General features: G+C 44.5%; 1 protein-coding gene and 1 pseudogene across 1 annotated transcript; one reads left to right on the top strand and one right to left on the bottom strand.

The window, feature by feature from the left end:
* Positions 1 to 14883, bottom strand: part of LOC8035781 — a 28199-nt pseudogene extending 13316 nt beyond the window's left edge.
* On the top strand, positions 5570 to 6399 carry LOC120848801. Its single transcript, XM_040220826.1, has one exon. It carries the CDS (start codon positions 5585 to 5587, stop codon positions 6374 to 6376), a length of 792 nt encoding a protein of 263 aa, XP_040076760.1. The 5' UTR covers positions 5570 to 5584; the 3' UTR covers positions 6377 to 6399.
* Positions 14884 to 17615: the final 2732 nt, after the last annotated feature.

The following is a 17615-nucleotide window of genomic DNA, read 5'->3' as shown; positions in this document are numbered from 1 at the left end:
CGGTGATCCAATTTAAAATCTGCGTATTTCTAAGCGGGTTTGATAATTTTTCCAAAACTTTTGGATGCGATATCTTATCGAATGCCTTTAAAAGATTGGCGCCTTGCATTAATTGTTTCCGCCAAGTTCTGAGTTAGCTCGATTAGCTGGGTTGAAGTAGAAAGTGACTTTCTGAAACCATACTGTGTTTTGTGAATAAGATTATGTTGCTCCAGATGAGATGAGATATGCAAGAAAATTATGTGGCCATGTAGTTTACATGTAGTATTTGTTAGTGAAATAATCCTGAAATGAGATGCCGTGTTTCAATCTCCCTCTTTATGTAACGGAATTATTATGGCAGTTTTCATGTCGTCAGGTAAGGCTCCAGGCTTAAAAGAGACTTCAAATAAAATATGCAAACAGTATGATGACCGTTCCGCATAACATTTTTTGAAAGTGTTAGGAATCATATCCTGCCCTGAACTTTTTTTAGCATCTAGTTTGTTGAGCAGCAATTTAAAGATGCCCTCTTGAGTTAAACAAATATCACTAATACCACCGACATCGTTATCAGGGAGGGACAACACCACTGATCTCTATGACAATTGCTGGATCGCGTTTGCCCGCTCCGCGAATGCGGTCACTGGCGGCCATCTTTAGGTAGAGTTATATCACCTCTAGCCAATGTAAGCTGCTGCAGCCGCTATCATCCATCCATGGCAGATAGCGTTTTGGCAGGTGGGTTGGCAGGCTGCGGTCAAAATAGCGTGGGTGATATTGCGTGCTTGATTAAAATTATTTGACGAAACATGTTTTTGAAACTCGGCGTGAACAGTAGTCCGGTTTTTGAAAACCTGGTAAAAGTTTCACGAAATCGCAGCACCGGGAGAAAAGCAGCACAGCACGTATCAAAAGTCGCATCGAAAGAAGCATCGAAAGCAAACGACGGTACGGAGTCTGCTTTTGATGCGAGCTGCGCTGCTTTCCCCCGGTGCTGCGCTTACGTAGAACTTTTGCCGGGTCCTCAAAGATGAGGCTACCGTTCACGCCGGGTTTCAAGAATCTGCTTCGTTGAAACCTTCAATCAAGCACGAAATGTCACCCACGGTACAGTGTACTAGATCTACGGCTATTTTTATGTCAGCCTGCCGCCATTGCGCTGTCCGCCATATTACTATGATGGCTAGAGATGATATAACTCTACCTAAAAATGGCCGCCAGTGACCGCATTCCGGTCCATAGGAGGAGCTGGTCAAACGCGATCCAGCAAATAGACATAGAGATCAGTGGACAACACCGTCATCATCAATAAAGACTGACTTAATTAAATAATTAAGCTCATTTGCAGTTAAAACAATTTGTCCAACCAACTTATTCGTTGGAGAGATGTGACGCCATAACGTTTGTGGCGAATTGTTTTTATAAAAGAGTGAAGTCTAGTATTTGAATATCTTTTCCTTGCTTCTGAAATGCCAGGTTTAAGTGGTGCGTTAAGTTCGGATAGCATCTAATGGCTTGATTATTTCTTACTACACCTACGTCTCTTCCTCATTCGAGCAATGCTTCGTAGTTAACGCATAAGATATCTATTAATCCGAGGATTATGAATTTTAGATTTTTTCTTACGCCCTGGAACATGTTTTGTTATGAAATTACTAACAATGTTCTTAAAACTATAGCACAGCGCACTGATGTCCGAATCACATTCAATTGACAAATGCTGAAACGAGTCAAAGGACAAACCCAGAATAGGCTAGAACACCAACGTCGTCAGCATTCTCAAAAACCGGAACTGTTAAAATCACTGGCCTAGATCCCGATTTCTAGTCTGAAAAAATTGACACAAGTACCATATCAAGATCTGATATACCGTCACATATTTTAACAATATATTTGTCTCAAGCATTTTATCATTTAGAAAGCACAAATCGAGAATTGATTCCCCTCTAGTTGGTCAGTTTACAATTTGAACCAAGTTATATGAGAAAACTAGGTCAATCAAAGCTTCTCCTTGCGAGCTGTCCTGGTTAGCTACAGAATGGTGTTCCACCCGACACATGGCAAATTAAAGTCTTCAAGGATGATGGAATTACTTGAATGTTTAACCTGTTTAATTACTTGGCAGCAGCGCGGCACCACATCGGCCCATCGCTTATTCTTCGTACCTTCATATATTACAGTTTCATCGCCGTCGGGCCCTGCTCTTCGACGACTCAGCTATTCAACCGCACGTGCCCCTGCTTCAGATACGTCATCACCTTTCCGGCTGGTGACTGGTCCTGCCTCTGTTCGTCGCCAGGGACCAGCATTTAGAAGAGCGGGCCATCTCAAGTCAGCGGCACTTGGCAGCAGCGCGGCACCACATCGGCCCATCGCTTATTCTTCGTACCTTCATATATTACAGTTTCATCGCCGTCGGGCCCTGCTCTTCGACGACTCAGCTATTCAACCGCACGTGCCCCTGCTTCAGATACGTCATCACCTTTCCGGCTGGTGACTGGTCCTGCCTCTGTTCGTCGCCAGGGACCAGCATTTAGAAGAGCGGGCCATCTCAAGTCAGCGGCACTTGGCAGCAGCGCGGCACCACATCGGCCCATCGCTTATTCTTCGTACCTTCATATATTACAGGTTTGCGCTCATTCCTTTTTGTTAATCAATCAAAATTACGCCAAAACGCCGTTGCTGCTGCCTGTAAATCGTTTTTGTTTGCATTTTTTTTTACGGACTAACTTATTTCTTGTTTTCCTCTGTGTGTTTTCCGTTGCGCTCTACCGATTTTTTGCTCGGCCCGACATGGGCAACGAAACCAAAGAACTAGCTAAGGCGCTGGAGGATCTTCGCCGCGAGCTGCGTGCAGACTTGCGCAGTTTGAAAGAAAGCGTGAAGTTCTGTAGTGACACGTGCGATGGAGTGAAGGTCATAAGGGACGACATGAAAGAACTGCGTAAAGAAATACTAGACCTTACGAAACGGAACCAGGAACTCGATGCTGAAAACTGCAGGCTAGGCGCCAGAGTAGAAGAATTAGAGCAGTACCAAAGATCGAACAATCTCGAAATCAAGGGGGTACCAAGCGAGGGCGATGTGACTGATGTTATCAAGAGAATCGGCGCCCTTCTTGATGAACCAGTGGCGGATGCGGACATTGACATCTGCCACCGCGTCGCCACTTTTATGCCAGATCAAAAGAACATAATTGTTCGCTTCGTCCAGCGCTCAAAAAGGAACACAATTTTGGAAAAGGCCAAAAAAAAACGGATCACTACTGCATCCCTCGAGTTTGGCGGAGCCGAGTCACCGGTTTATGTAAACGAACACTTGACAGGCTTGAACAAAAAACTGCTGGGAACGGCTATCGCGCAGAAAAGAAGGGTTGGGTGGAAGTTTGTGTGGTGCTCTGGTGGCAAAATATTTGCGCGTAAAGATACGACGTCAGTGTACTTAAAATTACTTGCCTGGGTGATGTTGAAAAAATTAGGAATTAGCGTAGAATATTTCGATGACTGCTGTATTTTTGTATAACTTCATAATTCTCGATGGCGGTGCAAAATTGCTTTTACCACCCTCACGAAGTGAATGCGTTGTTTGGAAAAACTGATAAGAAATGTCTCAAATTTTTTCACCTTAACGTTAGGTCAGCGCGATCTAAAACCGATGACCTCTTTTTACTTTTTAACACGTTTGAACCAATGTTCGATATCATCATGCTCACTGAAACCTGGTACAGCGATGACAGCGATGTTTTTCTTTTACCGGGATATGAACACTTTTATCTGAACCGCAAACAAAACCGTGGTGGTGGTGTATCCATCTTGATATTAAACACAGGTTTTGAGATTGTATCCGAATACTCAGCCATTACAGATCATTACGAAGTACTATGCATACGTAAAAACCTTGAAGTGTATTGTGTTGTTTACCGCCCACCAAATGGAAATGTGTCCCAGTTCTTTGAATTTCTACAAAAGTTGTTTAGCTCTATGACTGAAGTTAAATGCAATTTCATCCTTGGAGGCGACCTAAATATTGATTTTCTTGATCTATCACGTAATCAGTCGGAGTTATCTTTATTACTGTCTGCACATAATCTTCAGAATGTCATATCTCTTCCCACGCGTATAACAGCGTCATGTTCCTCCTTGCTTGACATGTTTATTACCAATCACGATAGCTCAAATATTACTGCTGGAGTAATGTGTTTAGATTTGAGTGATCATTTGCCCATATTCATGCTGATTCATAAACATAACGCTACAGCTAAAACGAAGGTCAATAAACTTCAACCCACCAGATACATTAGAAGCATTAACGATAAAACGTTGCAGGCGTTTAGAAGAAACGTTGAGAGCGCGAACTGGAGCAGTATAATAGGCATAAAGGATATAAATAAAGCTTACGACAAATTTATTGAGGTTTTTAAAAGTATTTATACGTCCTCATTTCCATTAAGATTGGTTAGAACCGATAGACGTGCCCGGAAACCCTGGGTTACTAAAGATCACTTAAAATCAATGCGTGCCAAAGATCGCTTATATAAAGCATTTTTAAAATCGCGAGACTTGGTCAAACTAGCAGAATTTAAGTTACTGAGAAACCACCTGAACGCAGATTTGAGGCGTGCAAAGCGAAACTATTATAACCAACTTTTTGATTTTGAATGTATGAAGCATCCTGACTTGCTTTGGAAAAGACTTAATGCTCTCTTGGGCAAAAATACTAACAATGATAGAATAGAAAAATTTGTTATTGATGGGATGGAAAAGTGCGGTTCTGAACTATCAGATGCTTTTAATCGTTATTTTGTGAACGTTGGGTCTAGTACCTACTGCAGTGATGCAGCACAAAATATACCTAGAGTTTGTGATACTATATTTTTTTATCCTACCGATGAATATGAAGTTTTTTCGACGATAAATAATTTACGCAACAATCACAGTTGCGATGCTGATAGTATAAACATTAAACCCGTGAAATTTGTTGTCGACCTCATTGTGCCTTGTTTAACACATATTTATAACCTTGCTCTTTCGTCGGGTGTGTTTCCCACAGGCATGAAAACAGCAAAAGTAACAGTACTGTTTAAGGCAGGAGATTGAAATAGTATGGGGAACTATCGTCCAATATCCATTCTTCCTATTTTTTCAAAAGCCTTAGAAAAGCTTATGCACTCAAGGATCACAAATTTCTCAGATCATCATAATGTATTAATAGAATCTCAGTTTGGGTTTAGAAAATTTAGGTCTACCGAGTCTGCCCTTTTGCACCAAAAAGAAATTATTTTAGATACTTTAGAAAAAAAGTTAACAACGATTGGCGTTTTCCTTGACTTTAGTAAAGCGTTTGATTGCATCAACCATGGTATACTTTTAGACAAGCTATTTTCGTATGGCTTTCGGGGAGTTTCATTTTCATTGTTAAGGTCATATTTTGAGAACCGTTGCCAATATGTTTCCATAAACGAGCATAGGTCCTCTTTGCTTAACATTAATTGCGGTGTTCCCCAGGGAAGCATTCTAGGTCCCCTTTTATTTCTTTTTATATAAACGATATAGTTGCTACTGACTCTGATGTAGATTTTATTATTTATGCAGATGATACAAGTATGATCATTTCTGATTCAAATAGTGAACGTCTTATCAGCAAAACAAATAATGTCCTTTCAAAATTAAAAACCTGGTGCATAAACAATTCCCTTCATATAAATGCTAGCAAGAGCAAGGCTATAATATTCCAACTACATTCCAGAACTCAAGCAACCTCATCCTCTCTTCTGAAATATGGCACTGATATTATTCAATATGTTGAAAATGTAAAAACTCTTGGTGTATTTTTTTCTTATAACATGTCTTGGAACGACCATATTAGACACGTTCGCACTAAACTTTCTAGAATAGTGGGTGTGTTAAATAAATATAGAAACATTTTACCCACAAGTGTCAAAATTCAACTTTTTAAATCACTATTCTATCCCATCTTATGCTACGCGCACCTAGTGTGGGGGTCTACCGGCACAACGAACTTAAACTTGCTTCGAATATTGCAAAAAAAAGCTCTACGAGCCATAGCTAATGTCTCTTCAACCTCTCCATCCTTGCCACTGTTTGAGAAGTACTCCATACTTGACGTTTCAAAAATGTATCCACAACGATTAATATTAACATTCCAGTCTGCCATGAAAGGTAAATATGATACTTTTCTCGCTATTGCGGACCTTCATTTGCACGATTCCATTCGTCAAACACGTCAGATACATCCATGGCATATACCACAATCACGAACTAACTTTGGACGTCAAAGAATTAAACATGCACTTCCCGAGCTACTAAATCATATCGCATCATTAGGAATTGATGTTATGTCAGTGGGCAGAAATGATATCTCTTGCATTGTATAATACTTAAAACATACCTTCTATTGTTTTTTTTTTTTTTTCTGTGTTAGTGTTGCTTGCCTTGTAGGGGTACCAAAGGGCCGGTCAAGCTGCAAATAGCAGCTTTTTTCCTTTGGTTTTCCCCCATCGTTGATGGAAATAAAGAAATGTTTCAATTTCAATAAGTAGTTGTTACAACCGCTAATCATACTAATAGGAGTACCTGGTGGCCGGTAAACAGCACATACCATGAGTGACATATTCTCATACAACACTTTACAGAAAAAAGCTTTATGATTAATCGAAGAGATAAACGTAAGCGGCATGGGAGCTTTATGAAAAATGGTTAAGCCCCCTCCCTTAGAACCCCTGTCTTTCCTATTAATGTTATATCAAGGGGTCATAGCACAGAATTTAATGGTGGAATAGAGCCAAGTCTCAGTTACAACAATGACGTCTCGTGAATAAATGAGCAATATCTGTTTTATGTTTTCAACTTTGTGTAAGAAACTTCTTGCGTTGACATTGTGGGGGCGCTCGCGCGCTCAAGCGGATTGGGGGCGCTGAAAGTACCAGCCCCCCCCCCCCCCCCCCTATATGAGTGGGGCCAACTCTGCTCAGCGGCCAGTCGCCGCTGGGGAGCCGACAGATAATAAACACTTTAGTTGTTGAACTGAATTCCGTGTATCATACGTCACTACGGGCAGCAGCAAGGCCAAACCGCTTCATCTGGCGCCCAACGTGGAGTTACGTTACAAAGTGGGCTCCATCCAAAAACATGTCAATGTTTTTGAGCACGTGCACACTGTCTGACGCCGTCACGTTTTTTAACAATCCTCGCCTGCTCTCGTGGCTACCTGCAAATAGAGATGCACCCAAACGACGTGGAAACGACCGGTTTCACCTGTCACAGAGGCTTGTTTGAATTCGTCAGAATGGCGTTCGGACTTTGTAACAGTCCCTGTTCCTACCAAAGAATGGTGGATATCGTCCTCGGCGATGCCAAACACAGGTTCGCCCTCTGGTATCTCGATGACGTAACTGTTTTGTCTCGTTCATTTGTCGAACATTTGGAGCACTTACAGATTGCGCTACAACGCATGCATGACGTAGGTCTAAAGCGCCGTTCACACATTTACAACCGAGTACGACCGAGAGAGACAAGACCGGTTTTTAAGCCTCTTATGATGTCTTAGGACCAGCTCCGCAGCAGCGCATCCGGTCCTAAGACGTCGCAAGAGGCTTAAAGACCGGTATCGTTTCTGTCGGTCGTACTCGGTTACAAATGTGCGAAGGAGCCTTGACAGTGCACCCTGGCAAAATACAACCAGCTACTAACAAGATCGACCTGCTTGGCTTCGTGGTTGATAACGGTGCGCTCAAGCCGGACACAGAACAGCTCCGCGCCATCCCGGAATACCCCCGCCCCATGATATTAAGAGTTTACAAAGTTTCCTCGGCATGACTGTTTTTTATCGACAGTTCGTCCCACACTGCGCTAGCATATCAAGGCCCCTCTATCAGCTGCTGCGTGAAGGAAACAAGTTGGTATGGAGCGATAACGAACAGCGTGCGTTCGAAGCACTTCGGGAAGCGATAGCAGAAAACGCGTCTTTGCAGCTTCCTGGTCTAAACAAACCGTTCGACTTACAAACGGACGCGAGAGATTACGGTTTGGGGGCAGTCGTGCACCAAGAATTTGATAGCGTGTTACGCCCAGTTTCTTTTACCGGTCATACGCTTCTCCTAGCCGAGCGTAACTTCTCAATCACCGAGATGGAATGCCTCGCCATTGTGTTCGCGCTTAAGAAATTTGACATATTTTTGGATGGAGTAATTCAAACGGACCACCAATCCCTGTCCTGGCTACTGAGACTCCAGAATCCCGCAGGACGTCTTGCTCGATTTGCGCTGGCACTGCAGCGCTACGACTACACCATCCAGTACATGAAAGGCTCTACAGACATCGTCGCTGACGAACTGTCGCGTGCACCGATCCCCACCGCGACGCCGGCTGATCCCGAGGAAATGCAGCTAACCGCTGCAGTAGGGGGAACCTTCGACGGCCGCTGGGGCGCACTTGCGAACAAGAATGATCTTAGTGCAGCACAGCAGACTGACGGCTTCTGTCGGCGGGTGATCGACGCGCTGGTAGGCCAAGCCTGAGCCGACACCGCCAGTGACCGACAGTTGGACTGCTACGTCCTCGGAGACGACGGCTTGTTACTCTGATAGATTCCTTCGCCAGACGACGACACCTCCGAAACCCCCTTTCGCATCGTGGTACCACGCAAACTGCGCCAAGTCGTTTCTACGTTACTACCTCGAGTCTGCTCTCGCTGGTCATTCTTCCGGTCAAAAGACCTACGGAAACCTTTGCCGGGCAGTTACATGGCCAGGGATGAGGCAGGACATATTCTGATACGCACGCTCTTGTACTGCATGCCAAAAAGCGAAACCACAAAGCGGTGTTCCGTCAGGTACAGCATGCAGAGGTGAGGCACTCACTTAATCGAATGACTTTTCTGCGAACGCCCGCGTTTAGTGAGACGCCGCGAAGCGGCGTTTTCGGGTGCGCTAAGTGTGTTCACATTTTTGTTATGAGCCGCCGCAGACAGTCGCCGCAAAGCGGCGTAAGCGCAGCGCGGGGGGGGGGGGGGGGGGGGGGGGGTTAACGCGCGCCTTCGTTATTCGCTAAAACGTCGTTTTGCTCAAATATCGCTGTTCGCTAAAACGTCATTCGCTCATATGACATGGACCCCTTCGCAGAACGTGTGGGCCTGCCTCCTACAGGTATTCACTCGGTTTGGCTTCGCGGCTCAACTGATCACTGGCGGCGCGACGTATTTCACCAGCAAGGTATTGGCAGATTGCGGTGACTCCATGGGGATCCGTCACGTTCGAATGTCCGTGTACCACCTGTAGACCAACACCGAACGCGTAAATCGCAACTTGAGGTCCATGCTTATAGCGCGCACCGCGCGCCATGTGGGCTTTGACCTTAAGCTCTCGACAATGGCGTTCACCACACGGACTACCATTAACCGAACCACAGGTTTCACGCCCGTTTACCTAAATTTCGGCCGCGAGTTACAGTTCCCCCTTGATAATCGCATTCGCCCACTCCCAGGAGGCGTCGTTCCGTCCCACGCTCAGTTCGCAGGTGACTTGCACAAACGACTGCTGGACGCCACTCGAGAGGCCCACAAATAGCTCGACGTCTGGTGAATCGGGCAAGCAGTGCAGTAAGACAAAGGTCGACGAGACGTCCCCTTCTCAGTGAGGGACCTGGTCCTCAAGCGTACTCACCCGCTGAACGACGCTGCTCGAGGCTATACAGCCTCCCTCGCAAAAAGGTGGGACGGTCTCTACAGAGTAACACGGAAATCACGCCTCTTATACGAGCTAGAGCATTGCACGACAGGCGCACACTATGGCCCGGTTCACCGTCTCGGAACTCAAACAATTTTATGGTGCAGACGACTGGCCTTCCGAGGTGTGCGAGACCCCAGACGGTATAACCTGCACTCTAAGAAAAAATGGAGGAAAAAGGTAGCAACGTTGCGTCTTCCTCCCCTCTAGTGATGCGCCCCCAAGTGGACATGAGAAGAGGGGAGGAACGATACGTTTTTTTTTTTTTCTTCTCCAGGCAGACGGGAAAAAGCTCTCGCCCTCCTGACTCATCTTCTTTCGGTTTCGTTTTTCGAGCACGTCACGCATGTCGTTTAATAAATGTTGCTGAGTTGATTGAGCTTCAGCGGCAGCGAAGGCCGCCTGTAATTCCGTCTACTAGTCCATACGTGCAGAACATTTCGGTTGCATTGACGTTTTTACCATTTTATCAAAGGAACAAACGAGGCCGATAGAAACAGCGAAGTCCCGGAGCAGTGCCAGTAGCGCTACGTACATTGGGTAAGATGGCCGTCTCCGGATTGCGGGACACACGCGGAGCTACAGTAGCAGAACCACGCGGAACTGTGTCGACGTTTTCGACGTTATGAAAATCGCAGGAACTGCGCCCAAGACAGGCAGGTTTTGCTGCCGGCTGCCTGGGTGCCTTGCTGAGTTCAGTTCTGCTATCCAATGCCGAGTGCCAACCGGCAATCAACGTGGTTCTGTATTTCTGCGTGTCAGCAACATAGCAGCAACATCGTGATGGCAGTGTTGTGGGTTGTGAACAGATGACTGGAATTATTGCCGATGTGACCGAGTGTTCGCGTATAAGTGGTGTAACAACAAGATGAGATGACGTAAGCTGTCAGGCATTGATGCCGCTGATCGGGCCGTGATCGGAGGGGGCAGGGTGTCGGAGGTTGACATTCCGCGTTACATTAAAGAGTTTAAGACCACTTGAGGGATTAGGTGCAATCGATTGACGTGCGGATGGTCATGTTGGAACACTGGTCTCAACAGTAAGCTCCTATCGTGTAGTGGCCGATGCGACTGTCGGTTGTCTCCTTTGCGAGAGCGATTGCGATTGCGCTCTGGGGAAAGGACTGGACAGTTCGAACTTATGACGGAAAGTACTATATCTAAAGTGTGGAATTTTAGCATTAAAAAAATTTTAGTAGGTAAAACCGAAAAAATAAAAGCTATCCTTTATTTTGCTGTTTAAATACACTACGGTTCCTGGAGAAACGGCCCTCCAAATGGACCGCTGGGATGAGCGCTAGAAGTTTTCGAGCTCGTCACGGCGTAGCTCCGTACACTTAACACCTGCCGCTATAAATAGAACAACAAAAAATAACTCATCAATACAACCAGCGACACATTCGCACAGGTCGCCTGAGAAAGGCGACCACATGACACAAATATTCACTTTTGATTTTACACGCATGAGAGGGTCTACAGACCTGCAGTAAAAACAAGAAGGGGTTTGTTGGTGACCGCATCGTTGTCCTGCCACCTTGCCTACCGATGCTGATAGTAGGAGAGGCGGATCCTGAGAGCGCCGCTGATGTTGACGACGATGGGACGCCGTAGCTAGATGGCATCGGTGGCGGGGAAATCAAAATTCTCTCTTTGACGACAGTCTTCGATACGTTGCAGAATGGAAAAAACATTTCTCACGGGCATAACTCGTGTTCCTCACACGCCAATAGTTCACCGTGGTAGCAGTTCGTAGGAATTTGAAACGGGCAGGATACCTGCAGTACAAGGAAGACTGGTTTTGTTAGTGAACGCATCGTTGTTGGGCCAGCTTGGTGGCACGACAACGATGCGGTCACTAACAAACCCCTTGAATCCGAGGATACTTGAATCAGGGTCGTTTTGCGACCGTTTACCAAAAGTCGAGGGGTTATGCCTCTATAAGAAATCTTATCATGTAGGACCACGGAGTGGAAATAAACCTTTCCGCCCAAGCCGGAAAACTACACGACGCTGGTTGCCCAGAGTCGGTAATCGCCTCAGCCGTGGAAACAATAGAGTATAAAAGGAGAGGCGCCTGCCAGAGTTGCGAAAAAAGTTCTAAAAAAAGGTATGTGACAGTCATTGCTTACGTGCACCGCATGTCGAACGGTTTTAAAAAAAAACCGCCTCAAGATATGAGGTAGATATTGTTTTCGGCGCGTAACAAGTTCGGCGGAATATGCTTCGGTGCGAAAAAACGCGCGAAAACGAAAAGCCACGGGAAGAGCGGATGCGGCATAAAACACCACATTGGGTTCGTACCATGCATCGAGGGCGTCGTTTCCCAGATACCCTTCTCGTGCGGGGAACGTATATATAGGGCAAACGGGAGGTGCCTGAACATTCGCCTCCGGGAGCACGGTAGTTCGTAAACAGAAACAACGTGCTCTCATTTGGCATAGCACTGCCGTGACTGCGCATGTAACCTTTACTAGGAAGTGCTGTCGTGTTGTATAAACACAGGCACCAAAATCTCGCGAGACTGTTGAGTCTAACAAAATAAAAAAGGAGAGCACAACTTGCATGAGTCAGGCTTCATTGGCTTTGATAGACAGTGAGGTCGAATTTTTAGATCGAAGAAGATCGCCCATGGAATTGTATAACTGATAGACCAATTCTGTGTTGCGGAGGCGCCATTCCAGCATGATTCGAGAGTCGTGTGTTTTTTAAAGTTTTTTCGCAGTTTATCAAAAATAAATCCTCAGTTGTTAGTCAACGCTTGCAACGTTCACTTCTTTCCTTCGTCCGTGTAACTTTTCGCGCTGTTTCAAGATGAGCTATACTTGACCCGCATCCACATGCGTTCGCAATGCGCCTGTGGTAATAACATCTATACCTACATAACTCCACACCCCCATATCGGTTTCCCAGAAATTCTCTGTTACAAATAGAAGTTTGAAGAAGTTAGGCACGTTATATACTCCTTTTAGCCGTAGCCGTGACCGGAAGAATGAAACTTGGAAGCGTTCGGAACGTGAGTGCAGTCGCTGTGTCGTGTGACTTTGTTGCAAACGACTGGAGCGTGGCTTGATCGAATCGGGCGTCCCACAAGGTCGAACAGTCCCACAAGCTCTCACTCCGTGTTGCTCACGCAGAAATACACCATACCGCCTTCCGTGAATTTTTGAAGACGTGTTCCGTCTGTTGTTTACTTACTTTAAAGTAAAACAAAAATGAAAAGAACTGCAACAACCCTTATCTTTTAAAGTCGTATTATGCGCAAAATGCATTATTGAAAGAGCGAGCAGTTGTATATAGTTTCTAGAAGATATTAGATACTGTTTTAGCGATTGAATACGAACATGTTGGGAATTATTGCCGTCGGCCTCCTTTACATCATCGCCATGTATTACGGAAAGTGTGGCGTGTAATGGCGTACAACTGCTCATACATCATGCAATAGTAGACTGTATGTGGACACATGCGGGCACTCGCTGAGGCCTCTATCTACTTTGTACAAGGATCTTGTCACATTGGCCATAAAAAAAACTATCTGCAGAAATATTGGAAGCTGCATATATATGAAACAAACCCACTTAATTGGAACACGCTTAAGGCGTGTTCGCAGATAATTCTGCTATTACGTCAGCAGCAAACACTGTTTTGTTTTGTATGACGTACGTGCAACGTGACTATGTCTTTGGCTTGTGCATGTAGAAAGTTTTCCAAAGGTGCAGAGGCAGAGCAATGGGATCGGATCCAGACGTTCGGGTTAGATTTCTGCTGGGGGATGAGTATACGTTCGTCTAAATTCCCAGGAAGTGCGTGCGTTTGTTGTTTAGCTTACGTTTGCCATGGTAACAAAACCGATTCGTGCTGACGTGACTCTCCACCTACACTTGCGCGGACAAGTGGACAGACGGAGAGACTTTGACATTTTATGGGAGTCGGACGTTCTGTTGTAACTAGGGTTTTATGATTTCGCTAAATACCGATAAACCCCGAAAAATAACACAGACCCGTTTTATAATAATTGGGGGCAAAAAAAAAAACACAAAGAAAACAGTTGGGTACTGTTTCGCAATAAGAAAAGCTCAAGATTCACGCAGAAACATTTGTATCCACATAATGATAATGTGTTTACCTCCAGACTTAGTCCCTTCCCCTTCCCCCCTTGAACTGTCGGCGAGGCAGCTTCTTTCTTTGATAAGCACGTCCATTGCTCTGTTTTGTTTCCCTATCAGTACAGGAACGTTTTCTAGGTATGCGGGTGACGGGCGTGTTCCCTGGAGTTTGGGAAATTGCTTGGCGGCTTGTCTTGTTTCCTTCAACATATGCCCCGACTTTCACCGTGTTCTGTCCGACACCGGAAATTGGTGTTCAAAAACAACGAGCCTGCGGGGGAAAAAAATCCGAAGAAGCACCTTCCAATTCGAAGAAAAATGAACCCCAAATCAAAGAAACCCAGTTCATTAGATATGTACATGTTACTGAAATAAAATACCTAAATACTATTGCTCCTAACTAGCTCAACTAGTAACTAACTACGTTAATCGTTTCTTATTGTTATTGCGATTCTAAAGAAATGCGCTATTTTCTTGTCGTTTTTATGAAGACGCTTCCAACGTTCGGCTTCGTTAATAATTCTTTACTTTTTTTTTAATTCGTTAATTCAGGTATGACTGCGGCTACTGACATAGCTTGTGCTCGTCTTTTCTATTTTCTATCTCGTGTTTATCTCGTCGTGCAAATAACAGACGAAAGGTGGGCTCCCTTCCAGAAGTAAATAAACACCGTTTACTCGTTAGTTCATCAAAAAATAAATAATAATATACGGTACTCATTCCTTCTCTTAAGTTGTTACTAGGTCGTTACTTCGTTACCGAAAAGAATAGCATAGTACAAGCTACGCGGCACATATACCGCGTTACGTACAATTCTCGTTATAATGTTGTCCACAGACTAAAAAAGTAAGCTTTCGCAGACTTACCTTCTTAGCGATCCCTAGCACATCACTCGGAGTCCTTAGCAGAGCACTCTGAGTATCCAGGGATGTCAGAGCTCTTTTAGAATATGGAATGACGGCCGGAGACGGGCAGCGAGTCAAGCGCCGGCAGACGTGAAAACACGCTTATCCGCCGAACGATCTAGTCGGTGCATCGCCCTCGCCTTTTGCGGCCTTGATATGAAGGCAACCTCCGAAGCAGCGAGACGTGCATCGAGATTCGCGTGAGTGAGAATAGCCGATCTACTATCTCCGCGGACACAAAGGATACTGTATGCTGCGATGGCTTTAAAGGGGGTATCGAACCTTTCTCGAACCCCAAGTTCGACTGGTTTCGCAGTCGAACCTTCGATTTTCAAGTTCGAAAATATTTGATATGTGGCTAGCAGACTTGTACGTAACGCGTTACAATTAATGCATTACTTGTAATCGATTACATTAAGCTGTAATTTTGTAACGCTTCAATTACTTCCATTAAGAATTAACGATCCTTGTAATTGAATTACTTTTTTGCCTGTAATCGATTACAAATTTACCCGATACAATTTTCCTCTTTCTTTTTTTTTTTTTTGGAGAAAGGGGGGGGGGGGGTAAATATACTGGAGTCACTCAGCGAGCTCTGGGAAGCGGTCAATGTTTTTTTGTTTTTTTTTTATCAATTCATTAACCGCGGGACCTTGAGGATTAGTACGCCACTTAACTATGCCTTGTTTCCTCGGTGCATTTTATTTTTGTTACACCGGAGATTACGTCTGGGTATGAAAAATTACCTTACCCAGCTTCTTGTGAGTAATCTATTTAAACAGCTCTGTTTTTATTTTTTTTTATTTTTTTGACGACAGGGATTGGGTGTGTTGGCGTCACTCACTCAGCTCTAAACAAAAACAGTCAAGCCCTTCGCCTTTTTTGGAACAACTGAGCGCGAGATTTTAAGGATTATGATACCGTAATAAAAACATTTAATGAAAAGTAACGTGGGAAGCAATCGATTACTTTGGAGTAATTTTTCAATTACTCTTTGAGGCTGTAATGGTAATTGTAATTGGTTACATTTTACAGTCAAGTAATTGTAATTGCAATTGGTTACATTTTTCAGTAACGTGTACAAGTCTGGTGGCTAGTGTTGCCTGACTTCTGCGCAACACTGTAGTTTTTTTTTTTTTTTTTAAGAAATATTTATCGAAAATTTACGACCAATCTTTACGTTCATGCAGTTTGCCCAACCGCCCCCCCCCCCCCCCCCCCACCAAAAAAAAAAAAAGAAAAATTCCTTTATCTTTGTTTATTGCAAAACTAAACTAGGCGTCGCCGAAGGCTTATTCTCGGCTCAAACGTAGCACTAGTGGTGTGAATTTATAGTCCGTTGCAACCTAAGAACGAAGGGCGAGGGTAAGACGGGCCGGGGAGGAGGAAGCGGACGGAACGCTGGAGAAGAGAGGGGGAAATCTTCTTCTCTCTTTAGCGTTCCGTCTGCTTCCTCCTCCCCGGCCCGTCTTACCCTTGTCCTTCGTCTTAGGTTGCAACGGACTATAGACGCCAAAGGTTTCAGAGCAAATCTTTCCTTTATTCGAAAATTATGGCTGATCTTCTAAAAAACATTAATTCGATATTGAGGCCCCTTCGTGAGAACTGGCGCCATTCAGCTCGGTCTAACGAGGGCTCCGTCGGCGGCCTTTTTCCCGAATTTAATTTCAGAAAATCGCTTACAACTATTAAATAAGCTAACGGTTCGTTCTGAAATTTCAGAAGCTGGTTCGGATCGCGAGCTATACATTTGGGCGGAACTTGAGCGTTCGATGGTGCGTGCATAATTTTTCGAGACACCCTAAAGATAGCGTCAAACATTTATTTTTTCTGTGTCACGTAAACGGCACTATTGGTCCGTTATGGCATTTTTCTCAAATATACTACATTAGAACGGTGCTTAAGTGGCTTAGTACACGTAATTATATAAACTGCCCGACACTGCTAGCGCGAACACGGCATCGGCGCTTTTGTGCAGGGGTGTTTACGTGTCAGAGCAATGAAGAGCAAACTCAAGAAATACATCAAGATCAATATACGCACGAACAATGAATCAGCACCTACATGTGCATGTAGGCGATCAATATGAAGTGAATCCAAGTGATTAGTGCGATTTGGAATAAATAGCATTCGTTTCATTCACTGTGCTGCTCATGTATGGGTACAAAAGTAAGCTTGTTCTAGCGTTCAAAACATATATGTGCATGCTCGAAAACGTTTAGAATGGGAAAACGCCAGAAAACTCTTACCGCTCGCTAAATTCAGCTCAATAATAAAAATAAAAATGAAGCTTTTACAAAGCTTGTATTTTTTACTGTTTTCCGCTTTTTAACCACTCGCAAAGGAGGTAATTTTAGTGGCATACCAATCTCGCAGCTTCTCAATATGAGCATCATCAGAATGTCGGCACTGCTTGAAGTCCTACGTTCTTTTAGGCTGTTCTTGTCGCTTAAATTCCGCGCTTGGCGTTATACACTTGCTGTGAAACATAGGACTGGACCCAGAATACGGGAATGTTAAACATCAGTCACTGATCGAAAACAATTCTGTAACTAAGTGAATTTCACTTTTATAATATTAAAAAATTTGCCTTCGCTAGTACCCACGCCATGAGGATAATTTCTATTATACTCCGGCGAAGAGAGAAAATGCACGCGCGTTTTCCCGTAGGAATGCACAGGAGTGCCGCAAAAGTGGACTGGTTGCTGTCTGCTTCACCTTGAAACCGGAATCACCATGACACTAGCGCCAGTTGAAGCTCTAGCATATATTATATCACCTTTATGCAGCCGCCACTCCGATCCATGTTAGTTAAATGTCTCGAACTTCGCCATTTCACAGGCCGAATTCACAACCGAATGCGAAAACTCACGTTGTCCCTTT

Source organism: Ixodes scapularis, unplaced genomic scaffold (assembly GCF_016920785.2).
Source record: "Ixodes scapularis isolate PalLabHiFi unplaced genomic scaffold, ASM1692078v2 PGA_scaffold7__128_contigs__length_106722199, whole genome shotgun sequence".
Lineage (NCBI taxonomy): Eukaryota > Metazoa > Arthropoda > Arachnida > Ixodida > Ixodidae > Ixodes > Ixodes scapularis.
This window is presented reverse-complemented; position numbering and strand designations above follow the sequence as displayed.

Bases quoted from the DNA above. Each gene is read 5' to 3' on its own strand.
- LOC120848801 (XM_040220826.1), top strand. From the start codon at position 5,585: ATGATCATTTCTGATTCAAATAGTGAACGTCTTATCAGCAAAACAAAT.